This window comes from Ornithorhynchus anatinus, chromosome 3 (genome assembly GCF_004115215.2).
Source record: "Ornithorhynchus anatinus isolate Pmale09 chromosome 3, mOrnAna1.pri.v4, whole genome shotgun sequence".
In the NCBI taxonomy this organism is placed as follows: Eukaryota; Metazoa; Chordata; class Mammalia; order Monotremata; family Ornithorhynchidae; genus Ornithorhynchus; species Ornithorhynchus anatinus.
The window spans coordinates 72,385,219-72,412,076 of NC_041730.1; the positions used below are offsets into that span (position 1 = coordinate 72,385,219).

The 26,858-nt window shown below is 39.9% G+C and overlaps 1 protein-coding gene across 14 annotated transcripts in view; it reads left to right on the forward strand.

Annotated features, from left to right (window-relative positions):
• Window positions 1–26,858, forward strand: part of NEDD4L (NEDD4 like E3 ubiquitin protein ligase) — a 403,957-nt gene that overhangs the window by 324,986 nt on the left and 52,113 nt on the right. For 4 of the 14 annotated variants that reach the window (XM_029059768.2, XM_029059771.2, XM_029059758.2 and 1 more), the window contains 7 exons: window positions 444–620; window positions 8,604–8,678; window positions 11,169–11,228; window positions 17,586–17,717; window positions 18,585–18,704; window positions 22,330–22,527; window positions 26,147–26,272. In XM_029059768.2, the coding sequence (XP_028915601.1) occupies window positions 444–620; window positions 8,604–8,678; window positions 11,169–11,228; window positions 17,586–17,717; window positions 18,585–18,704; window positions 22,330–22,527; window positions 26,147–26,272 (888 nt within the window). The remainder of the gene's footprint in view (window positions 1–443; window positions 621–8,603; window positions 8,679–11,168; window positions 11,229–17,585; window positions 17,718–18,584; window positions 18,705–22,329; window positions 22,528–26,146; window positions 26,273–26,858) is intronic. The other 10 variants (XM_029059769.2, XM_029059761.2, XM_029059762.2 and 7 more) reach the window with 6 other exon arrangements.

A 26,858-nucleotide genomic window follows, 5' to 3' on the forward strand; every position in this document is an offset into this window, starting at 1 on the left:
TTACTAGTCCTAAGAAATCTATCAAGTCTATTTACAAATGAGATATTAAAAGTGAAGCGGAAAGCTAACTTCACTAATAAACCTGCACTTTGCTTTTAGCATTCTCCATAGATACTTTTGATTTTTACACAAATGTACTTTCTATGAGTTCAATAACTATACCTAAAATAAATCTGCATCTTTACATCGGTTTTTTTTCTATCAATTTTAAAATTGAGATGTGACAGTGCATTATAAATTCTCCAGGTCATTGTCACATAGGCCAGTAAATGCTCCTTCCAGAGGTGAGAACCTCTATTTCAAAGCTTCTTTCTCATACATCTCCCACCACCTCTGCGTTAATATTTGTCGAGTTAATATCATATAGTAAATAACTCTAAAATCAAGCCGGGGGGGAAAAAAGCCCTCACTGGCATTTACCATAGTTTCTTCTTTCTTATAAGCCCTGGGAAACCATCTCAGAGGAAGTGAACATAGCCAGTGACTCTATGAGTCTGGCATTGCCACCACCTCCTGCTTCTCCAGTCTCTCGGACCAGTCCTCAAGAGCTGTCAGAGGAATTGAACAGAAGACTTCAGATCACTCCGGATTCTAATGGGGAACAATTCAGTTCTTTAATTGTAAGTTCTGCTAAAACCCAGATGAGTGGTTCTAAAATCTTTCATTATTTCTTGTTGTCTCTGTGCTGTGAAAAGTATATATGTGTATGTGTCTGTTTATGTTCAAAATTTTAGAAATTAGCTAGGCAGATGTTCTTATTTACTAAAATTCCCACTGCGAGGGAAAAGTAGGTTCGGAACCCACCAAATTATCCCAGCCAAACAGATAAGATTCCATCTTAGATATCTTATATCACAAACTTGGTTACTGACTTGAACACTTCACAGCCCTCTCTTGCAAAAAATGCTACCTCATAGCTAAAATATAATTGATTGATTAATAATATCGAATGACTTTTATGAATTAGTGGTGAGATTTTTTTCAGTGTGTTTTCAAATACTAGAGAACACCGGTATTTCAAACAACTCTTGCATTTCATTAATAGTCATACATTCAGAGTGTGTGTCTAGTATCCAGAAAATAGATATTTTACTTAGAATCTGATTTCTTAAAATGGTTCAAATTGCCTTTTCAGCATTATACAAGCATGCTAAAAATGTCAGCATAGTCCTAACAAAAAGGTTACCCCAGCAGCTAGCTCACCTGTGCAATTGATTTTTCTCATGAACGATTTTAAATGTCCAGTGCCCAAGAGAAAATGGTCTTCTAAAAGAAGAATTTTTTTGCAAGTCCATTAATTTACCTCTTCAGGGAGATTTCTCAAATTACCACTATAAATGATTGTTGCCTGGTATGTCTTAGTTTTTCATTGAAATTTAAGATTAAATTATTAACCCAGAAATTTACAAATATTGCAGAATTAAAACTTTAAGGGAAAATTGAGGAAAAGCACCCTGATCCTGGCTTAAACACAACAGCCGCTCCCAAGTTAATGTTTTAGCAGTAGTCCCAATATTTTAAATCTTTCCTTTCTGGACAGGAAAATATTGCAGGGTAATGAATTGCCCTGGGGTTGAAGATTACTGTTCTTACTAGCTCAGTTCTCTAGCCAAAGAGTATGCATTCTAGCATTCAAGATCACAGAAGCCTAAGCAATATTCAGTTATACCGGAATGTGTGTATTTATTTTTGATGAGTAAATAATAGTGAAAGAGGCACCTCCCTCCCCCCTACTGCTTTCAGTGGTTCCTTGTGGTTGTGGGAAGAGTTTGGTATAAAATTACTGATATGCTTTGAGGAATGTAAAAATTTAGGTACTTTGTATCAGGAAGTGGGAGCTGTCATTTCTCTTGAAAATGTCTCACATTTTATGAGTATACTAGAAATTGAAGATGCCTTGGCAAAAATGTATGTGGACTCCTCTACTAGAAATGGCACATTGGAGACTATGACTGTAGTGAAAGAATCCATTATTAAAATAGCATTTCAAGTAAACTCTTTCATTCAATTCATTCAATAGTATTTATTGAGCGCTTACTATGTGCAGAGCACTGTACTAAGCACTTGGGATGAACAAGTTGGCAACAGATAGAGACAGTCCCTGCCGTTTGACAGGCTTACAGTCTAATCGGGGGAGATAGACAGACAAGAACAATGGCAATAAATAGAGTCAAGGGGAAGAACATGTCATAAAAACAATGGCAACTAAATAGAATCAAGGTGATGTACAATTCATTAACAAAATAAATAGGGCAATGGAAATATATACAGTTGAGCGGACGAGTACAGTGCTGTGGGGAAGGGAAGGGAGAGGTGGAGGAGCAGAGGGAAAAGGGGAAAAAGAGGGTTTAGTTGCGGAGAGGTAAAGGGGGGTGGCAGAGGGAGTAGAGGAAGAAGAGGAACTCAGTCTGGGAAGGCCTCTTGGAGGAGGTGAGTTTTAAGTAGGGTTTTGAAGAGGGGAAGAGAATCAGTTTGGCGGAGGTGAGGGAGGGCGTTCCAGGACCGCGGGAGGACGTGGCCCAGGGGTCGACAGCGGGATAGGCGAGACCGAGGGACGGTGAGGAGGTGGGCGGTGGAGGAGCGGAGCGTGCGGGGTGGGTGGTAGAAAGAGAGAAGGGAGGAGAGGTAGGAAGGGGCAAGGTGATGGAGAGCCTTGAAGCCTAGAGTGAGGAGTTTTTGTTTGGAGCGGAGGTTGATAGGCAACCACTGGAGTTGTTTAAGAAGGGGAGTGACATGCCCAGATCGTTTCTGCAGGAAGATGAGCCGGGCAGCGGAGTGAAGAATAGACTGGAGCGGGGCGAGAGAGGAGGAAGGGAGGTCAGAGAGAAGGCTGACACAGTAGTGTAGCCGGGATATAACGAGAGCCTGTAACAGTAAGGTAGCCGTTTGGGTGGAGAGGAAAGGGCGGATCTTGGCGATATTGTAGAGGTGAAACCGGCAGGTCTTGATAACGGATAGGATGTGTGGGGTGAACGAGAGAGACGAGTCAAGGATGACACTGAGATTGCGGGCCTGAGAGACGGGAAGGATGGTCGTGCCATCGACGGTGATAGAGAACTCTCAGGATTGAATGAAAATGTGGAAGGATGCTATATACTCAGAAGCACAGATTCATGTTTCATGTCTTTTTCCACCATATGCTGTTTGGTTATTCATATCACTAGGTTAATGAGGGTTTATATTGAAAATGTTCCAATGTTTGTATAAAAAAAACCATACAATCAAAGGGATTAAAAAGACACCATTAATTTTTAGAGTTAAAAGGGCCAAAGAAGAAAGATGGCATTTGAGTGCTTTCAAATAATCACTCATATTTATTAAGCACTTACCGTGTGCAGAGTACTGTACTAAGTGCTTGGGAGAGTGCAATATAACAAAGTTGTCAAAACACATTCCCAGCTCCACAGGAGGCTTATAGTCTTGAGTTAAAGTCTACAATCTGTAGAACGGAGAAGGGTTATTGGGAAACAACATGAGTATTTACATTTTAAGGTCCTTGAGGGCAGGAATCTTGCCTAACACCTCTATTATATTATACTCATCCAAAAATTTAGTTCTGTACTGTGATTACAGTAAGCACTCAAATACCATCAAATGACTGATTAAAGTCACACATTCATTCTGACTGGAAAAACAACCGGGATAACCTATATAAAATTCACTAGAGTAACATCTTTATTCTGCCAAATTCAATATCTCACATTTTTAATCTAACAGAAAAGCTAAGATTCCTTATTTTTATGGACAGTTGTCATCTTAGTCTGAGGTGGGAATCACTAGTCATAGGAAACACATTTCGGGCCAAAAATTTGCATCATGCTGTCATTTAAAAGCGGCCTATCAAAGTCAAGTAAAAATAGTTTATCTTTAAGAGGAACTTCTAGGAAAGGGTAGAGCACTGCTTCTCCCCTTCTAATTCCATGATCACCCTGCCGCCATCTGAACTTTACATACATCATATAATGCTGACAGGTTTCCTTAGAATTGATGTCTCCTGCTGAGAGCTGAAGAGCCACAGCCGTGTGACTTGAAGCAGCAGAATCCCTGATGCTTTCAGGTCCACTGAAACAGTCTGATGATGAACAAGCAGAAGTGTGCCTTTCCCATTGTTTTATGTCTTCCATTTTTTTCTTATTCTCCCCTTTCTGTCCAAACTATTTTCCTTGAACACACTCCAGGCTTCTACCATTTCATCCGATGAAGGGCAGAAGAAATTAAATGTGGATTGCATGTAATCTATGCATTCCTGTTTGCAGTCATGAGAACTGACAATGTGCCAGGGTCTAAAAGATTAAGTAGTGGGCATAAAAGATGATAAGAATGAGGCAGCAGTTCTGAAATCTATTTAGTACTTTTGGCCACTCATTTCTCACTGGTTTTCTTTGGAGAATCTTTCTGCAAGTAGGAGCTTTCTTTTGGGAAGCCTAGAGGTAGGAGATAGGGATGCCTACAAGAAGAAAGGAAAGAAGTGGAATTGATATTCTTCAAGTCCCACAGCCCACCACTCTGCCTTCAAAACCCTCCTAAAATCACAACCCCTCCATTAGGCCTTCCTAAACTAAGTGTCTTATTTCGCCCACGGGCCCTCTCCTCTGAGTTGACTGTGTACCCCTTAAGGATTTTGATACTCAGCCAACCCCTCAGTACTTAAGTACTAATATTCTTTAATATTTCTCATCTGAAAATCTCTATGAATGTCTGTCTCCTCCTGCAGACTATAAGCTCCATGTGGCCAGGGATCATGTCCACCCACTATGTTGTATTATACTTTCCAAAGCGTTTAGTACAATGCTCTGCACACAGTTCTCAGTAAATACCTTTGATTGATTGAAATGTGGAAAAAATCTATGCAAATGTACAAGCTGCATGGGAGTTTGGCAGGCCTCTTTTCTGGGTGGTATATCAATCAGTGGTATTTATTGAACACTTACTATGAGCAGAGCACAGTAGTAAATGCTTGGGAGAGTTCATTACTGGATATTAGACAAAAATTCCTGCCCCACAAGGACCTTACAGACTAGCAGGGAGACAGGCATTAAAATAAATTACAGATGGTATGTACATAAGTTCTGTTGGGATGGGTCGAAAGTCAAAGTGCTTAGGCGTTACAGGCCCAAATGCATAGGAAATGCAAATGGGAGGGTGAATAGGGGAAGTGAGTACTTAGTGAGGGAAGGCCTCTTTGAGGAGTTATGATTTCAGTCATATATAGAATCCATCATTAATTTCATTGACTGTCCCTGAGAAGATCAGCCCTGAGGCTACCTGCCTTAGTGAATAGAACATGGGACTGAGATTCAGGAGGCCTGATCTCAGCTCTGCCACTGGCCTTCTGTGTGAAACCATGGTCAAGTCACTTAACTTGTCTGTTCTCTGTTTTTTTTCCTCTGTGAATTAGGTATATAATACCTGCTCTCCCTACCTCATAATAGATTGTGAGCCCCCTGTGAGACAGGGACTGAGTCTGAACTGATGATCCTGTATTTTTAATGGTATCTGTTAAGTGCTTACTATGTATCAGGCACTGTTCCGAGCACTGGGATAGATACAGGATAATCAGGTTGTACACAGTCCCTGTCCCACATAGGGCTCACAGTCTTATTTCTCATTTTACTAAGAGGTAACTGAGGCACAGAGAAGTGAAGTGATTTGCCCAAGGTCACACAGCAGGCAAGTGGAAGTTTAGAACCCAGATCCTCTGACTTCCAGGCCCGTGTTCTTTCCACTAGAGAGTGCTGCTTCTGCATTTAGCACAATGCTTGGCATATGACTAATTCCTAAAGAATAACATTACTAATAATGGAGTTCACCCACCTGAAAATGGACAGATAAGCTTTTGAATGTAAATGTTTCTCAAGATATAAGAATACAGATTACAAGGTGCTGGAATTTATTTGATGCTGTTTGATACTGTTTCTGCTATATAAAATTATACTTTTAAATGAATAGGAAACATAGCCATCATCATCATCATTACGGTGGTATTAAGTGCCAACCACTGTACTAAGCGCCAGTATAGATACAGTTCATCAGTTGGACACAGTCCCTGTCCCTCACTGTTTACAGTCTAAGTAGGAGAAAGAGCAGTAATTGAATCCCCATTTTATAAATGAAGAAACTGAGGTTTAGAGAAGTGAAGTGATTTGTCCAAAGTCACACAGCAATCAAGTGGAAGAGTTGGGATTAGAACTCAGGTCATTTAACTCCTAGGCCTATGCTCTTTCTACTAAGCCATGCTGCTTCAGCTACACCCCTTATCCTAGTCTGTAACCATTGCTCCTCCTTTTTAAATGCTGGAATTAAGTACTGACTGCTCAAGAAATAGATTTTGATGGTATTGATGCCTGTCTACTTGTTTTGCTGTCTATCTCCCCCTTTTAGACTGTGAGCCTGTTGTTAGGCAGGGGTTGTCTCTATCTGTTGCCAAAATGTACATTCCAAGTGCTTAGTACAGTGCTCTGCACACAGTAAGCACTCAATAAATATAATTGAATTTGGGTTTTCTGGCCAAGAATTACCACCAAATTTTCCTTAGGTTTTTTTGTTTGTTTTCCTGCCTAACATCCCTTGAGTTTTTCCCCATAAAAGGTGCCCTCTTGGGCTACATGGTCCAATTTACTTTCTATGTCAACCTGTGGCACTAAGATGGAGAGGGAGAGCAAGGGGTAACATTTCCATCTCTTTCACTTTCATTTCCTCTTACTCTCACTCTTCCAGCCTCTTGAGAGAAGGCCTCTAATGTGTAGTTTAAAATGGTGGGGACAAGTCTGGAAGAAGATGCTTTTGATCGTCTTTAATTACTTCTTTATAGTCCAAAGCAGTAGGGGCAGAAAGTAGTACAGTGATGACCAAATCCAACAGCCTCTACTCCATTTTAATCCTCCATGACCTCTCAGCTGCCTTCAACACTCTGGACCGCTCCCTTTTCATGAAAACATTCTATAAACTTATCTTCACTGACACTCTCCTCTCTTGGTGGTTCTCCTATCTTTCTGGCCACTTCTTCTCAGTCTCTTTTTCAGACTTCTGCTCTGTCCCCCACCGTCTAACTGTGGAAGTCTCTCAAGGCTCAGTTCTAGGTCCATTGTAACTCTCTATACCCGTTCCCTTAGGGAACGCATTTGTCCCCACAGCTTCAACTACCATCCATATGAGGATGATTCCCAAATTTAACACACCATTCCTATCTTCTCTCCTTCTCTGCAGTCTTGAATTTCCTTCTACCTTCAGGACTACTCTCCATCGATGTACCATCTCAAACTTAACATGTCTAAAACAGAACTCCTCATCTTCCTAGCCAAATCCCATTCTTCCCCCTGCAGTTTCCATCACGATTGACAACACCACTATACTCTCTGTCTCACAAGCCTGTAACCTTGGTATTATTCTCGACCCATCTCTTTCATTCAACTCACAATCTGTCACTAAGGCCTGTCAGCTCTGCCTTCACAGCGTCGCTAAATTCGGCCTTTCATCTCCATCCAAACTGCTACTATGCTGATTCAAGCACTTATCATATCCTGTCTCCACTACTGCATCAGCCTCCTGTCTGACCACATTGAATCCCATCTCTCCCCACTCCAGTCCTTACTTCACTCTGGTGCCCAGAGTATTTTTCTTAAAAAAAAAAAAATTCAGAAACCTCCAATGGTTACTCATCCATGTCCACATCTAACAGAAACTCCTTACCCATGGCTTTAAAGTGCTCAATCAACTCTCCCCCTCCTATTTTATTCATTCATCATTCAATGGTATATACTGAGCGCTTACTGTGTGCAAAGCACTGTACTAAGTGCTTGGAAAGTACAATTCGGCAACAAATAGAGACAATCCCTACCCAACAATGGGCTGTCAGTCTAGACGGGTTGGGGACAGGCAATGAAATAAAACAAATAGACAGACATCAATAGCATCAATATAAGTAGATAGAGTTATAGATAAATACACATTTATAAAATAAATATATATATATATACATACAAGTGCTTTGGGGTGAAGGGGGGTGGTAAAGCAGAGAGAGGGAATTGGGGCGATGGGGAGGGGAGAAGGAGCAGAGGAAAAGGGAGGCTCAGTCTGCTTATTTTATACTACAACCCAGCCTGCAAGCTTCACTCCTCTAATACAGACTTACTCTCTGTATGTCGATCTCATCTATCTCACTGCTGAACCCTTGCCCACATCCCCTCTCAGGTCTGGAACTCCACCTTCGTATGTGACCGAACCTTCAAAGCCCGCCTTCAAAGCCATATCCTATATGAGGCCTTCCATGACGATGCCCTCTTTTCCCCTACTCCCTCTCTCTTTTTTGTCACCTATACCCTTAGAACTGAATGCTTTAAGAACTTAATATTCACTTGACCTCCAGTCCCACAGCACTTCTGTAATTTAGTTTAATATATGTGTCCCACTCCACACTGTAAGCTTCTGGCAGACAAGAAACCAAATACCTCAGTTGTGCTGTATTTTCCCAGTACTTAGCGTTCTCTGCCCACAGTAAGCACTCAATATAAATACCAATGATTGATCGTCCAGTTTGAATCATTAAAAAAATGATATCTAGTTTTGTTTTCCATTTCTAACTTTACATACTCATCTTTTTGCAGCAAAGGGAACCTCCTTCAAGACTGAGGTCATGCAGTGTAACAGATACGGTGGCTGAACAGGCCCATCTACCCCTGGTAATCCGAAACAAACTTTCATTTATTGCATTGCATTATGTCTCTGGTTTTTAATCCTTTCCGTTGTCAATTGCATTTCTTCCTGGGGAAATGGTTTCAACACATTGTGGATGAATACATTTTTGCCCTGAGTCTGTGGAAAATTTTGATATTCCAAATTACCGTTGCCCAAGTCAAGAGAGTGGTGTAGTCCAAGCTATTTCAGTAAAGCCTACTAACACAAATTAATTTAGGCTCAGATTTAGATTTATTCATTTATATTTTGGAATGGTACAACTTATTAAATAGACATTTGTTGGCAGCTCACATGAATAATTCCCCTTTTCTTTGAAAGGAGATGCATTCAACCACAGTTATAGATTAAAAAGTGAGAATGGTTTTATTGCCCTAAACCTAAGAATTTCATTTTACTGAACATGCATTATAAAGAAAAACTGCAAAATGAAAGAGAAATCATTTTAAACAGGAAGAAATTCCCTAAGCTATCAAATTAGTGTCTTTTTTATTCTGAACTAATTTTCACATTCTTTCCTCATATCAGTCAGAATATACTATGCCACCTCTAAAAGGCAGCTCTTACAAGCCAAATAATTTGACTCTCAGATTTTCAGGGCATAAGGCATACTGCATTCATATTCATTTAATCAGTAAAGTGGGATGAACATCTTACCCTTGAGTACACAAATCATAGGCTGGTTAGAACTGGCTTGTGGAGATTGGAGAAAGCAGAAAATGAAAAATGTATGAATAAAAATTAAAGCTGAATCTTTTGGTTTTTTGGATTTAAAGATTTAATAAGGATTTGCACACTTAAGTTGGTATTTGGCCACCCAGCATTCTGTTATTGTTATTCCTAAGGATATAGGACTATTAAATTAGGCAATTAACTTTTATGCAAATATATATTTATAATAATAATGGCATTTGTTAAGAGCTTACTGTGTGCCAAGCACTGCTCTAAGCGCTGGGTTAGATACAAGGTTATCAGGTTGTCCCACATGAGGCTGACAGTCTTAATCCCCATTTTACAGCTAAGGTAATGAGGCACCGAGAAGTTAAGTGACTTGCCCAAAGTCACACAGCTGACAAGTGGCGAAACTGAGATTGGAACACATGACCTCTGGTTCCCAAGCCTGAGCTCTTTCCATTAGCCTACAACTACACACAACTTTGCACATTTTTGAGGATGTCATTCACTTGTATCATTCTACAAAAATTAAAAAGTTATACTTTTTGAACTCTGTGAGAATGCACTCTAGAAATGACTTCTATTAGAACTGCTTTTGAAGTAATCCATCAGTATTTTTGTGGAAAAAGCATGTGTCTTTTCATCAGGACTTGGGGGGTCTAGTCTCAGCTCAGGCTCTGGCCTGCTATGCGACCTTCAGCAAGTCATTTATCCCCTCTGGACACCTCAGATTCTGCATCTGTAAAATGGGCAGAGTAATATCTGCCTCTACCTCATGAGCATGTGAGAAAAGAATGAGGTAATTAGTTTGAAAGCACTGAGGAAAACAGAAGTGCTATAAAAGTTTAAAGTGATATTGTTAGTGAAAAAAATGTTTTGGTTTCAATTGCTTAATACAATATTCTTTTTCACTGCTGGTCTGATTGTTTGCCAGAATTTATCTTGTGAAAAATTCTCTACATAGTTCCATATATTTTAATTTGCCTGTTTGCCACATATTTTAATTTTCACATGATTTTTGCAGATGATATTTAAACCTATCCTGTAGACATTGGTTTCATATATTTATTTTATGTGGTGGCCAGAATAGCAGACTAAAGTGTTACTAAAATGTAGAATGGTGGTGGATTTTGAACAGGACAAGCAATGGGTAGGCAGCTGTCTTTCTGGGATGGTGTCGGCACTGTTCAACCTGGAAGCAGGAGAGTGGACTTGAAGAGGTCCTTTCAGCTTCTTAGTCTGGGATTCTTCTGTGAAATGACCATTGCTTTTTCCTTTCCAAATTGAAGTGCACTTTATTTTCCAATGGACTTGCTCTCTTAGAACCTGCTGATTGGGACCTGACTTTTCTCTTTTCTGGTACTTAACCAAGTAACCACTCACTGATCTTCGGAAGTATCCCATTTGATTTCTCCGATTTTCAAAACCAAGAATTTATTAGCCTCGTTTTGGCTGCAGGCCAGAATTTATGTCACTGATGGAGACTTTGACTTTCCTAAAACAAGGAAAAAAGATCATTCTCATTTCGTTGGCTGGTGGGAGTGGATGATTTGTAAATTCCAGAATGCAATTCTCCTGGTCCTTGGAATTTAAAGTAAAGAAAAAGGCAGATGCCACTTCCATACCTGATCATCAGTGATTGATTGCTTCATTCTACTTCCAGATAGCATTGATTTATTCAAAATTCTGATCTCAAGCCTGACTGCAAAGTAGTCAGACAAGTAGCTCTGAGTCCTGATTGATGAAGATGTCAGAGCTGTCTAAGCAAGTGTATTTAACTGACGTTAATTATCATTTAACAGCAGAGTGTCCCAACTAGGAGAGCTCGTTCTTCAACTGTCACAGGTGGTGAGGAGCCAACGGTAATGATATTCTTTATCAGACACTCACAGCAAAAAATGTATGGTTTGGATGTATGTACGTTGTATGATGAATGCCTAGTTTTCTTTTGCAATACAACCTCTGTAAGATTAGCCTCATGGTTCCAAAACTGGGGGTGTTTGATATTTTTAACTCATTTCTTTCCATCATTTTAATGTTGAGTGAATATGAGCTATTGGTGGTCATGTACTGTGTTTTCTGGGATCCATATCCTATAGGCCATATCCTATAGCCACTCTAAATGAGTAAAGCATTGAAATTTTGGTTTGAATATTATTAATATAGCTAATAAAATAATCTAGCCCTAATAGTACTATTCCTTCACTAAAGTTGTTTGGATCAGTAGAGCTAAACAGCAAGCTTTATGGGTGGTCTTCAAGAAGCAATCTTTTCATCTAAACCACTCCTATTTCTAAGTACATTCAATTTTGCCTTAATGTGATTTTACTGTGCATTTTGGCTAGAACATTGCTAGGGAATTAGGGCATGTTGTCTGACAAATGAAATCACTGTGGTGTCGGAAGAGATGGAGTGTGTGCATGTTGGAACTGGTGAGTACTACAGCATAGGGTTTCCTTATTGTGGGGTTTTGCAAAAAGGCAACTCCGGTGGTATAAATGAATTAAGGGCATATAAGAAACAGGACAGATTGTTTCTAATTCTATGAGCTGCTACTCAGATCACTTCTGGCCTTATCATTTTGGCCTTGCCGTTATTACTCACATTATATTATTTTGTTGGCAGAGGAGAGTAATTGCAGGTGATGGTTATGTGACTGGTGGTTTTCTACAGAGCCTAATCATCTTAAAACAAATTGTTAATCAGTTGCAAAGTTAATATTTGACATTCAGCATTTTCCAGATGAAAAGGTAAATTGGCTTTGAGATGTACACACGTTGAACCAAAGTCTGAGGTTATATAATTTATGTGTAGGTCCAGTGTCAAATGAGATGGACTGTCTTTTCAGGGGAAGCCAAGAAACTGTAAGATCCAAAAGTGTGTCTTCCCTTGTGAACAGTTGATTTTGCTATGAAGAATGGAGTATTGTAGTTAATAAGAGAATGCCTGCTTGGAAAAGATAGCATAGGTCAACCTTGGATTCTTTAAAAATCTTTTGTTTTCAAAAACGTTGCCTTTGCCTGCAACTTTCACCAACTCTTAGTCAGTATGATTTGCTGCCTTCCCCAGTATATTTTCTTCCTTGGTTTTTATTCCGGAGTATAATGATGTGTTTGTTTCTTACGTAAATATGGTAGAACTAATCACATTACTACACTTCTTGAAATTAATCACAGATTTGCTAAACAAAATACTTGGCTGAGCCATCTGAGATGTCATTCTAACTTTGCTCTTCTCCAATCACCACTTTGATCCTGAGTTTGGGTTCTTGCAGTCCCACTGTTCTCGGGTTGGTGATCTGGTCCTAGGACCAGTAATGGCCAGACAAGGTTGAGGTCCAAGGAACAGTTACTAAAATGAACTTCATGGGATAGAGGTCGGGAAGGGGATTTCCTGTGACCACATTGGTCACACTGCTATAAGTTCCCAAGGAGAGTAATGTGTGTGTTCCCTTACTTAGGAACTGGCAATGTTCATGAGAACAAGGCAAGGACTAAAAAAAAAAAAGAAATATCTACTTGGAGGAATCTTCGCATTGTCCAGAGTAGCTTGGCACCAGAATTTCTGTGGTGACCTTTGATAGGTTAATGGTGAAACAACATGCCCTTATCATTACCCACCCTTAACCAATATGACTTTCCCCTTCTACCCTCTGGCAGCTCTTTCTCTAATCTAATCAGATTAGTCACAGCAGATCTATTCCATGCTCCACTTTAGGTACCTGGGTTCACTCTGAATCTGGAGGATTTCATTTCTTCTCACTTGTTTCCTTCTAGAGCGTTTGACAGTCCTCCTGCTATTGAAAGGTCTAATTCCTTGTTGTTCATTCATTTAATTATACTATAAAAATCTTGCTAAAACTGAATTTTTGGAAATAGCAGATGACAAGCTCAGCAGGGAAAAAATTTAATAATTCCCTCCTTTCTTCAGGAAAGCTCTTTCTAGTGATAATAATTGAAAGTTCTCAAATCTGTCTTCCCTTTCTTTGACATTGCTCTTGTTCCTCTGAAGAACTAGAAAGGATAACTGTAAATAATACTCCTCCCCTTTAAGGATTAAGAAAGCTGCTTAAGAATGTAGGAGTGCAGTACTGAGCCTTGTGGGAATCCTTTCACAAGACAAAAAGGAGAGCTTTTATCCAGATATTAATATTTAAAAGCTGTATATCTACATGGGATTTTCAATAATAACAGTAATCCCAATTTAGATGCCACATAACTCCTACTTTATATGCCTTGACAAATCTGAAGAAGACAAGAGTTGGCTGAGATTTATGCTTGTCCAGGTAGACATTCATCATGTTACAGAGGAGATGAGGGGGCTCTCTGAGGAGAGAGGTTGCATGGACACTCAGCAAGTCCTGGATGCATGTTTCCAGAGTGGAATGCCAATTGCAGCTCTGGTGGCAGGGCCCATAATCGTAGAACTTGCCAGGTGAGCCAATAGATATATATCCCAGAAAGGGCACTTAACCCAGGAGTAGTGTTATCATGACAATCGAGGTTGTATTGGTGCTCGTTGTAAGTAAATTGACCGTTCCTTGGCCCTGTGTCTCCTGTCCATTAGAAATGGAGGAAGTGGAGCAGAGGAAGCAGGTTAGCACTTTTCCTTACCCTCATGTCCATCACTTGTCTTCCCAAATCTTTCAGTGCCTACCTTTTTTTCATCTTTTTCCCTCTCCACTCTGAACTTTTCTCTTCCTGCCTTCTCTCCTCCTGTCTCTCCCAATTTTTTTTTTTTTTACCATTTCTCCTTTACTCTCTTTTTTTCCATTTCCCTTCTTGTTTCCCTTCTTCTATTTTCCCTCTATTCAGTTTTCCATCTCTTATCCTCCTGGTCCATTATCTTTTCTTACCCCCTTTTTCTCCCCTTGCCATCTGCCATCTTATTTTCCATCTGCCAGGCACCAAATTCTGTTCCTTAACTCTCTCACATAGCCCTGCCTTCCATTTCCCCTATTTATCACCCTTTTACCTTCCTTGGTTTAGGGTTGTTGTTTTTTGGTCCTCTTACCCTTCCTCCCCTTCCCTTAGCCCCTCCCTCCCTCACTTCCCCTTTCTGCCTCTGATGCTATGATTTAAGAGCACTAGAACAGAATTGAGGAATGGGGTATGTAGTGACAGAAGTCCAGAACTCCTGAAGCTATGGACTGGAAGAAAAAGTCATTTCTAAGCCACAACTGCAGCCTCCCAGATCCCCTTTGCTTCCCTGCTTTTTCATTTAACATGGAATGCCCCCAGGCCCCTAAATTAGGCTTTTTGATTTTTCCCACTTCAAGTAAAAATAATTTCAGGCAAAATTAAAGCCTATCTGCAGTGAACCACTAGTCCTCTTTCAATTAAACAGTTGGAATGTTAAGTTCCAACTGTTTCATGTGCAGTTCCATCACATTATTGAACATGATGAATATGAGTAGAACATCTTATAAATTATAATAGGCTTCCTGGTCTCCTGTTCTAACACCGTGTAGGTTAAAGGAAAAAAAAAAGATTCATGATACACCCTGATTTACCAAACAAAACCTAGTTCAACAACAGAGGTTGAGCAGTCTCTGTAAAATCTTTCTTATATACACACACCCGAAAATTGTTTGTTTTCAGTGTTTTATAGTTTCACTTAATAACTTGTAAAAATCTCTCTCAGGTGGCATCTTATTCTACTATGCTTGACTGAATCAAATATATATCAACTAAAATAATCTAAGGGCTAAAGTCTCTTCATTAATAGAATTCTTCCATTATCTTAAATCTAGAGTTATGAAGTGTTCCCAGTTAGGAAATATATGTGATGCAACCAGAAATTCTTTAGGAAAGTCTCTAATGCTTCCATTGTCATTCTGGTCCCAAGCTTTCCCCAGTATCTTTCAGTGTACTAGAGCCAATAGCAATTTGTAAAACTTTGATCTTGAGTGGCACTGAGGAAGCAGCAGTGGACTGACTTTATCTAAACAAGAACCATGTTCTTGAACCCTCACTTCCAAAAAGCTTTTATCCTTTGGAATTTCAGTATTGAGTGATGACCGTCAATCCAAGAACTGCACACTGTGGTAGGGAGTGGAACAGATTTTCTGACTCACCCACAGAATCTTTAAGCCAGGTTAACCCACTTTTCTGTGTCCAAGCTTCTTTGCAACTCTATTCTTGCTATAAATAACAGAGTTTTAAGTTTAGGGTGTAACTCCTAGTTCTGATTAGTTTTAAATTGATTTCAGGTGCATATCATCCCTTCTAGCCTAAGAGTTCCTTCCCCAGGAGTTGAAAAAAGTATAAATTGGAGAATTTTGCTGACTCTAGTTTTGAGAAACTTCTTGATCTCTCTCTCTCCATCACTGACCCGGGAGCCAAGATTGTGGAACCGTTCTAATTGATATAGCTCTGTGGCTCTGTGGTTTGTTTTTGCATTAAAACAGAGGTGACAATATTGTTAACTCACAGGCATAATACAAGATTGAAAAGACAAACTAAAACTTTAAAGTTATCATGGATGTATGCATGTGACAGCTGAATTTATTTTATTTTAGGTAGTAAAAAGCATCTGATGCGATATTATTCAAAAAACCGAGACTTGATGCCATGGCTGCCCTCAGACCTCGGATTCATCATAAAGCTTCAAGCTAAATTATTGGTTGCAACCATTAGAGCTCTCAAGTGTTAGGAGCTTATGCTCACAAAATTTTAAATTCCCCTTAAATACATGGACAATTTGTTCAATTAAAAATGCAAAATCTAGATCTAGTCCTTAGAGATCTTACTTTCGATTGAACCTCCTAGTGATCTATGTCAGAATATGAATAGAGGGGTGAATGATGTAGCTTTTGGAATGTGCAGATCACAGTTTTGGAAGGAGGCTGATTCGATTAAGACCTTTCATATTTATCCAAGATTATTACCTTCATTGAAATAAAATGTCATATGTGGAGTCATAAAAAAAGTCCACAATGGGCAAGATATCTCAGGCATGCTTTGGAAAAGGGAGAAATAAATAGCCTTTGCGGAATACATTTTCATCAAGCAGTCATTTCTTCAGAAAATAATCTTGCTTTACCTTTGACATCTTCTTTGAATCGCTGAATTAGCTGCCTCATGGGCTGAATTAATTCCTCTTTAGAACATGGTGCACAGTATGCTCAGTAGCCTCTTCGACCTCTTGCAGAAAGGTTCCTAAATTACTCAGCAGCCTTCCCTGTTAATATGAGCCTTGCTATTTCCAGTTAGAACACACCCCAATCTCCTAAATAACACCGAGTCCCTCTGACCTTCTCCTTTACCAAAACTTTAGGGAAATCAATCTGTGTGCAAGGAAAGCCAAAAGATTAGGAGGAGAAAGAGAGAACAGCTAAGACTTTGAAGACCGAGAAGCAGCATGGCCTAGTGGAAAGACCCTGGGCTAGGGAGACAGAGGACCTGGGTTCTAATCCCAGCTCTGCCACTTGTCTGCTGTGTACTTAACTTCTCTGTGCTTCAGGTACCTTATCTGTAAAATGGGGACCGTTAGCCCTATGTGGGGCAGGGGCTCCCCATTTATCTTGTGTGTACCCCTGCACTTAGTATAGTGCCTGGCACATAGTAAGTGCTTAGCAAATTAGCAAATATAATAATTATTATAATTAATTTAATTAGTAAGACAGGCTTACATTTCACTACCAGACTCTATACGGTCAGAATGTGCTTAGCACTCTTCTTCAGGAATTCCACTGCAATGCTGTTGACCATTATGTGATTGGAGGAGATTAGGCAGCAGAGGCTGGGAAACATCTCCATCTTGGATACAAAGAATCCCCTGTCATCAAGAAGCTTCAGTCATACCCAAAAAGCTTGGAGGTGTGACAAGGAACGTTTGACTTTGGGGAGCACATTAACTTAACAGAAGAATCTCTCAACTGAGCAACTTTGATTACATTCTAACTCTTCCTACAGTCACACAGCCATGACCCATCAGATGCAGTTGGCTTCAGGGCACGAACTTGTTTCTGAACCTAGCCCACGTGGCTTTGTAGCTGTATGGTGTAAATTGGCTGAGCCATAGGGTCTGTGAATCTGTCAGGTTAGGCCAATCAAAATTGCTGCTCTTTTAAGAAGCAACATTCCAGAATTGATTCTGCATTGTAATATATAAATGGTGTAGCATTCTTTGGGGTTCTCCTAGCATTCTAGGAGAAAATGATGTTTCAAGCTGTTCAGAGACAAATTTAAATAATGGCAATTTCTTGCATGTAACAGCCATCAGTGGCCTACGTACATACTACGCCGGGACTACCTTCAGGCTGGGAAGAACGGAAAGATGCTAAGGGACGCACGTACTATGTCAATCATAACAATCGAACCACAACTTGGACTCGACCTATCATGCAGGTAGGAAGATGGCCGTCTGACATAAAATTTCAGGCAACAGAATTTTTAAATGTACCAAATTCAGCCATTGTTTCAAGGTTTCTTTCAGTGTCAATAAAATCTGTCCTTTACATTGATAAAGATATAATGAGAGCTGTTTTTCATTTCCTAAAAGTATTTCCATTTCAGAGTAGTAAAATGCCTAAGGGAACATTTCTGCCTGGTCACCCAAATAGAACTGCCCTTGGGTGTGTCATTTTGGAAGGTTAAATTACAGCATGGTCCAGCAGAAAGAGCCAGGACAGAAGTCCAGGAAGTCATGGAACCTGATTTTGACTCCTTTCTTGGCCACTAGCCTCTCCGTGAAGTCACAACCTCTCCAGGCCTCAGTTTCTATATCTGTATAGTGGGAAAATAAAACTTGCTTCTCCCTACCTCATAGAGATTTTGTGAGAAGAAAATGAAATGACTGATGTTCAAGCACTTTGAAAAATAAATGAATTCAAGGAATTACTATGCTAATGGGGATTGACTGTGGGCCCCACGTGGGACAATCTGATTACCTTGTGTCTCCCCCAGTGTTTAGACTAGTGCTTGGCACATAGTAAGTGCTAACAAATACCATCATTTTTTTTTTTTATTTTTGAAAGCACTTCTTCACAGTGTGGAGTTAATTTCTTCGGTTTAGGCTGGTGTTTAATCTATAATTTTTTTTTAATTTCTGTTAAATGTTTTTACCCCTCCTCCCCCAAGTATTATTTTGAATAGCTTCCTGTAGGCTTTTGAAGTACGTTAGATCTTTTGTTGCTGTTGTTATTGTTGTTGCTTTCAGTTGAACAACTTAGAGGGTTGTGGAAGAATCCTAACTTGTTTTTGCCTCTAAAATAGCTTGCTGAAGATGGTGCTACCGGGTCAGCCGCAAACAGTAACAACCACCTAAGTGAACCACAGATACGTCGGCCTCGTAGCCTCAGTTCACCCACAGTAACTTTGTCTGCCCCCCTGGAGGTGAGAAATCTTTCTCATCTAACAAGGAATCTCTCGTATCCTCTGACTTTTCTCTCATTCTTCCTGCTGCCCTCAACTTTTTCTCTAGTACTGCAGCCAGCCTTATTCTTCTTGTTCTAGTTAGTTGTCTCCGTTATGGTGGTGGTGATGATGGTGGAGGTGGTGGTTGTTGGTGGTGTTTCTCTGCAACTTTCAGGCAAACTTCTCTGTTTCTCCCAATAGCATTTCCAAAATAATTCTCGTGGTAACTTGACTAGGATTTTTGGTGGTCTTGCGAGAGAGGGGTCATTTTCCAAGCTTGAATTTCACCTATCATTGCTGTGTTCCATGCATAATGCCCACCTGTCACCTGTAACATGCATAATAATTCTTTCAAATGCCAAAGGCTACATCCAGTGTTGTGTTTGCTGTTTTAATCGCAGTAAAAGGCAGTTTCTGTTTCTGCTACATGTTGACCCCATTTTTATATTGAATTCAGAGTACCTACATTGGTATTATTCATGTTAAAATCTTGGGGTCATAACTGAAGATCTGCTTGAGGTGTCATCATTGGACACTTCCCTTCAGTGAGCCAAGATGTCAGACACTTATAAAATGATGGTACCAGTTTTTACAATTCCCTGTAGAATAAGGTGCATTTTCACTTAAAATAGCAGGTGTTTTCCCATAGTGCACTTCAATCTTCCTTGTTGGCAGGTGGCACCACCACCTCACCCCTACAGAGTGTGACCATGTTTTCTTCGTAGGTCTTAAAGTCACAGCAACACCTAGTACAGAGCCATGGGTCCTCAGGAGGCTCCTAGTTCGGTGCTTTGCACCTCGTAGGTACTTAAGGAACAACTGCAGTCAAACCAAATCGATTCAGATAGAATTGGAAAGCATTTAATGAGACAACCTCATTTCAGCCTGAGAGAGAATCTTTTCAGTGAGGCTGGTAAACAGCATTTAAGGTAAATGACATAAAAACACATTTCATTTTCCAGGTTTTATATCTCAAGCACATTGTGTCTCAGGGAAAAACTATCCAAAGTATGTGATGTGACTGGTATTTGAAATTGTAGATAGGAGAGGATATTACTATCTTCTCAGAGAAGCTGGGAAAAATGGCCAGGTGCTGCTTTTGGACAACATGATCCTCCTATCCTAGAGTACCAAATGATGTTCATGGGAGAATGGATGGATGAGAGATATAGAGGCTCTGCACTCTTTTCTCAGTTCTTTTCCACTTCTGTTCATGTTCTTCCTTTTCCTCCCCAGTTGTCCCCCTCACAATATTATCCAATGAAATGTTATCACCCTCTAAACCAAAAGCACACCCTCTAGACTGTAAACTCTTTGTAGAAAGGAAACATAATCTACCAACTCTGTTATATTGTATTCTCCCAAGTGCTTAGTACAATGCTCTGCACACAGTAGGTACTCAATAAATATGAGTTATTCAGTGAATTAAAAGTGCCCTTAGCTGGGGATTTGAATCACAGAAGTCTAGCTCTGGAAGAAACTATGGGGAGTTGTCTTGGTCAGCTCCCTTACCTTCTGGCAGATGAATGCTCAAAACATATAGAACAGATGCTGTGGGTGGGTTAACCCAAAAGATTTTCCTAAAATTAGTGCCTTAATACATCATAGCATCTAGGTGTACCTTGTAATAGGCCTGCAGTATGTTCCAAGGGAAATTTAGATAAGGTGCCCAATCAACTATTTGATAGTTGTATAAGATGCCCACTCAACTATTTGATAGTTGTATTTTACCTTACACAATATGTACTGATCAGTTGAATCATCCAGTCAATCTTTCTGTGTCTCCCACCCACATCAGCAGGTATTCTTGTCTCAAGTCTCATTCAACCAATCCATACACCATCTCAAAACAGTAATGTACTTTTCCCATTTTCTCATTCTTATTCTGCTCTTATTTCTATTACTAATTTCTTGCATGAGTCGATTGTTAACAATGGATACATATGAAAATAAGTACCCATTTGTATGCTTTGGCAGGAACGTGTGTGCATATGTGAGCATGTGTTTTGGTTAGAGTTATCAGATTTATAACTGAAAAAAGCATATTATTCCAATCTTTGCTCTTATTTCACTATTACATATTCATTCTATTTTGACTTGGGCCCAGTTATACTCCATGGAGCAATTATTCAACTTGGAATTACAGATTTTATATTGGGAAATGATCACACGGTCTTGGCAGGCTGTAGAATGAGTCAAGCCAGGAAGAGTTACTCAGTTCTTCTGGAAGATTGATTCTCACTCTCATGGTTCTTCATAATTGGGAATAGTGACTTTGTGTGGAACCTTGTGTGTTCCTTTTCAGTCCTGCAGTGGGACCCTCTTGCTCCTTTCCCATTTTCTCATCTCCTGTAAAAGGTTCCTCAGTCTTCTTCTGCCCCTTTATGAAACTGCTGCCTCTTCTTCCTTCTTGGGTGCTATCTGAATTCTCTCACATCATCAGAGTTCCTGGCACTAGGTCTCCGCTTGAGTTTACCCCATCTTTTAACCTTTTTCCCAGGCCCATTTGTCCCTTTTTCCTTCCTTCCTTTTCCTCTTCCAGTTTATGCTAGCTCTTCAGAGACTTCAGACAGTTTCCCCCTCCAATTCCCAACTCTCAGTTCCTTCCACTCTGTTCAATCAGTTTCCTTTGTGCTGCCATCTGCTGTCAGGAATCCTGGAGAAGTGGTAGGGAGCCATTTAGTTGGGGCCATTGAGGGTGTGAGGAGGCCAGTGGAAACAAAATTAATTTCATGTTTCCCACGGCTTCTGGAGGTAAATGAGGGGAGGGCAAAGCTGGGGACCCAGAATCAGACAGAGACTCTGTTGTTACTGAGATGGTCTGTGAAAAGAATCTGGCCCTAAGCCTCTAGCAAAGTGGCAGAGTCTCTGCCCCCCTCAGATATCCTCAGCCTGGGGTCGCAACCACAAGCCACCCCCATTTTGCCTAGCCAATTTAGGACTTCCTACTGCAGAGAAAAGGTGGAGCATGGGGACAAAAAAGGAGTTGGATTTTTAGAGTGGAGAACTTCTGGGAGGGGATTCAATCAGTGGGTTTTACTGAGCACTTACTGTGTGCAGAGCACTGTACTAAGAGCTTGGGAGAGTACTATGTAACCACGTTAGTAGACATATTCCCTGTCCACAAGGAGCTTACAGTCTAGAGCTAATAGGTAAGAAAACTTCCATGTTTGGCCTTTTATCCCAGTTGGAAACTTTCTCAGAACTCATGAGAGTCCAGCTCAAACTACTGTGGAAACAGTCACATGTTTAATGGGCACCTCTGACTACAAACACATTAGGGGACCTGAGTCCAAGCCTTCTGTCCTTTAGACCATAAGCTTACAAGGACCGAATACACTGTTCGGTACTGTACTGCACACAGAATAGTATGTGCTCAATAAATATGATCGATGGATCGATTGACTTACTGTGACAATGGCTTGGTATTCTAGCTCCACTGTTGGACTCAGTGAGTTGCAAGCAGCCAAACGTGCTGCCAATCTCTGACTTTCCATATATCCTCAGCCCAGCCATGCCAACCAAATAGGACACCCACCTAACAGTCAAGGCAGACCAGCACCCAACACTGAGTCAAGTTCTCACAATTGATTTAATTCCATAGGGTGCCAAAGATTCTCCCGTTCGCCGAGCTGTGAAGGACACCCTTTCCAATCCACAGTCCCCACAGCCTTCACCTTACAATTCTCCAAAGCCTCAGCACAAAGTGACACAAAGCTTCTTGCCACCTGGTTGGGAGATGCGGATTGCTCCAAATGGCCGGCCCTTCTTCATTGATCATAATACAAAGACGACCACATGGGTAAGGTTTTTTTGGAATATCCTCTCCTACTCTTCGCAGTTGATTCATCAGAGCGTGCGTGGTCCGCATATTCCTTCTCAACTACAGTTATTGTCATCACCTTAGTTATTATGATCTGGTGATAGTGTTTCTTTTCCCTTGGCCAGAACTTTTCCACTGGAGAGAGAGGTGCTGATTCCATATGGCTCACGAGGCGATGCTTGGCCTAAGCCCCTTACGTAGACTACTGTGGTGGTTGTTAGAGTACTATAGTCAAATCACTGTGTCCCTTTGAGGTTACACTGCCTCTGTCACTGAGTGTTGTTTTAGATCATCGTTCTGGACCTGTCACCAGTCCCTTTCTGCCTCTTAGAAAGTCTCTAGTGGAACAGAAGTGGCCTCTAAAAGCAGTTCAGAAGCACTGCCCTTCATCAATAAGTTGTTAATGGCAAAATTTCATTGCAGTATCATAGTTTTCGTTTATTGGCGAAATTTAGAATATGGCCAATTTAAATTCTTTGTAGAGCAATTTGAGTTCTTTTGAAGATGTCTCTTATCAACCTAACAGAGTAATAAAAATGGCTTGCTATAAAAAAAACTAATCTAATTCTAGCAGTCTGGTCTCATTTTCTGTGTATTTTTAGTATAAGCGAAGGGGAGATGATTTCCACATATTTGTCAGCTGACCATGAATTAGAGTCCATGATGTCTGTTCTAAGAGATTAAGCAGTTTAACTTGCATGTTTTTTCTAATTTTCTCTAATTCCCTATTTCCCTTCATTTTTACTATTAGCAACAGTCATGAAAAGTAAATTACAGTCTAATGTGGCGTTTCTTTGGGCGTATCCTTGAGTGAGTTCTTATCTGTGCTTTTTCTTTCTTTCGTGAATCTGACTATTCATATATTATTTCAGTTTTCAGTTTAACATATTCCACATGTTTCAGAACGATGAATGATAACCGTAGTATTTAGAGGCATTGAAATTGGTATATGGGTGAACTCTTACCTCAAATTTCAAGTGAATTCCTTTACTGAAAACTCGATTAAAATAAATATAGGTCTTCATTATTCATCGGCTGTTTTCTACGGTGACAGTTTAGGTGACACTGGACAATTTTCTAACTTTTCAAACTGCTTAGCTATTTTTCTGAGAATGTTGGTAGTAAACTCTCATTGCTGTCGGAACAAATCAGTGTCACAACTGTCTCAAATAGTTCCCTGGTTTCCCAGCCAGCTATCTGATTAGAATGCTACTCCAAGAGCTGGCCGAATGTTTCATCTGGGCAAATTAACTAAAACTGAACTTTGGGTTTGTTTTTTCATTTTTCATCATTTTTTTTTTAAACAAAGTTGTAATTCAGCCAAAGTGCTGAATATAGTTTACTTTTTTTAAAAAGTTTATTTCAGTGCTAGTGCTGTTTGGCTATGGGTGGGTTAGTGTTTTTTTTTTACAAATATTCACTCTATTTCTGAGAACTTTTTCATGCTCACCAGAGCCCACATTCAATTTTAAGGAAATAATTGAATTCAGAAATTGAAAAACCTATAAGAATGGCCTGATAATCCAGTCTCTTCCCATCCCCAACCTCACCTCTGCCAGAGGTATTGACAGCACCTAGACCCTCTCCCCTGCCCACCACACCCAGATGTCACCCGATCTCCCTGCCCAGAGACTCTGATGTGGCCTTTGGGCCAAAATGGTGCTCACCCTTGATTTAGAACATTGTCTAAAGTGACAAATATCTCTTTGTATTTCCAGACATAGAAACCTATCAGCTGAGTTCTGTTTCTAAAGTTTCAAATTGCCATTCAGTTTACTTAAACGTTCTTAGATACTTTCAAATATGTGGCATATTTTTTTCATTTGGGGCACCTGCTTTACAGATGGATATATGAGAGCCTCTTCCTACATTTGTTTGGGTAAAAGGAGATTTTTGTGACTTTTGAAAATGTCAACTAGTGACCGTGATGTTTTGTAGTCACAGTAAATAACCCTGTTGTAATTTTTAGTGTGTTAGTCTGAGAATAACATAGTCAACCTGATTTTTAATTTACCTTTGTCGTATTTTTCAAATCTATTAAAATCCAGTGCAAATGTAATGCTAAACTTAAAGTAGCATCCCTGTTTTCTAAATAGTATGGAGTTGATTTGTTTTATAGTTCTAAAATGAGTTAAACTCTGTTACATTAGTGTGTGGTATGTTGGTTTTCTTTTGAGGCTTCTTATTTCCCTCTATTATTGTGACAGTAAATCCTGAACTAGAAATTGGAGCTCCAGAAATTGGGAGTGGATATAGAAAATGGGTGGATTAGTGTTGAATGGATTAGTGTGTGGAGCCACCATGCCTTGCCAATGTAAGGTATGATTTTAGTCATTTGAATTAGCTTAGAAATCAAATACTCTAGCTTTCACAGCCTTTCATATCCCACTGCAGTAACACTTGCTGCTGGCTATATTTAATTTTAAAGAGCACAAGCTTTGATAAGTGAATGAAGCCCGCCTTTTTCTGCCAATTTTCTTTTACACCCAGATACTTCCCTCCTTCAGCAATATACAGAGCTGCTTTGCGCAGGCTAATTTTCTGTGATATAAAGCATATATGTTTGTTTTATATATATATATATATATATATATATATATTATATATGCACTTTAAAAATTATAGATGCACACACATATATGTATATATATAATTTTTAAGTTCCATGATTAACAAGGAAGTTCCACAGGTGACATTATTTTCAAAGTCAGATCAACAGTAATCGTATTCTTCAATACAACCACATTGTGTTTGCAAAAGAAAGGCCTTTAGACCGGTTCTTCAGTGGAGGAACAGACATTGAGTTGTGAGTTTGTTTTGACAAAGGTAAGGGGGAGATGCTATGGAGATCATTTTCAGACCATTTTCAGGCTGTGGTCAGCTTTCATTAATCCTATTTTCTTGTGAAAGAAAGGGAGAGGGAGAGAGAGAAAATGAACTTGAACAGTACAGCTATTCTTGGACTCCAACATTTCAACAGAAGAGAACAAACTGGTATGGCAGGTTAGTTGGGATACTGAAAACAACCGCTTCCCTCTTCCAGTGGGGCCACATTGATGGGTCTCATAAAGATTCAGTGGGAACAAAAAAATTCAAAGAATTTAGGGCACTACTTCAGCTACTTCAACTTTTCTTTCAACAGAGCTGTGCCATCTCCCGTTTGAGGGTAGCAATAAATAATTATATCATAAAAATGGAATGTGCTGTGATGGTGTCCTTGATAAAATAACTGGAATATAGTTTGACAGCAGCAGAAGAGCTCTGCTTTTTGTTCGCTTGTTCTCTTTGCTTTGTCTCTAATCTGATGGCTTATATGCATTATGTTAAAGACTCCAGCTTCCCTAAAAGTTTTCAAGGCTGCATTCTTCTCAGTTCTTTTTTCCTTTAAGTGATATTCTTCTTTCCCCTTCTCATTACCTTTTTCTACTCTCTCCATATTTGAGGCCAGAATAATCTTCCCCATCTTACTAAACACCAACCAGTTTTTGGTTTCAAAAAGCAGCCCCAGAAGAAAACTTTTATGGTCCTCAAAATTCACAAGGGCATATGAAGTTCCTTTTAAAAGAAATTTAGCTCTCATTGGCTGTCTCTTCCTCAGCTGATACCCAGCAGAGTACTGATCACACGGAGCTGTACTGATGTTGAAGTTACTGGTGAAGAGGCAGAGAATGGGGGCAACCAGCCATGCTCTCTGCTCAGTTCGGTTAGAAACACAGCATCAAAAGCAAGTATCATTTATATGAAACAAAAAAAAAAGACTGGAAAGTACGGCAGGAGCAACTGACATTCTTAACGTTGTAACTTTTAGAGGTCTTTGGTTTTATATGGGGAAAAAAATATGTGTGTACTGCCTGGAGCATTTGTGATTGGCCTTTATGTTGCTTGACTGTGCCAGCCATTTCACATATCTCGGCATTAGTGTTTATCCTACTGCTTCTTTGGTTTGGTTCCATTTGTCCCCGTTCATTTGTAATCACCACGTTGTGCCGTAAAGGTACATATACGTAGATATCATGCATGTCTGAGGAGGAAGAAATCCAGTTTGAGTATGTTGTTCCAAGGCACAGTTCTTCACAGGGGCTACATATAGCACCAAGCTTTCACATAGCAACAATTGCTGAAGAGGGCACGCCAGATAGATGAAGACTTTAGTTATTTTCAATTTTCAAAGAGATTTAGAGAGTTTGGGAATTAGTCAAGCAGTTTACTCCTATCACCGGGCTTCAACAGGAATCCGACTACCAGAGAAAATAGCCAATTCACTTGACTGACTTCATGAGAGCTGAAATCTCCCTCGGGCCACTAATTGC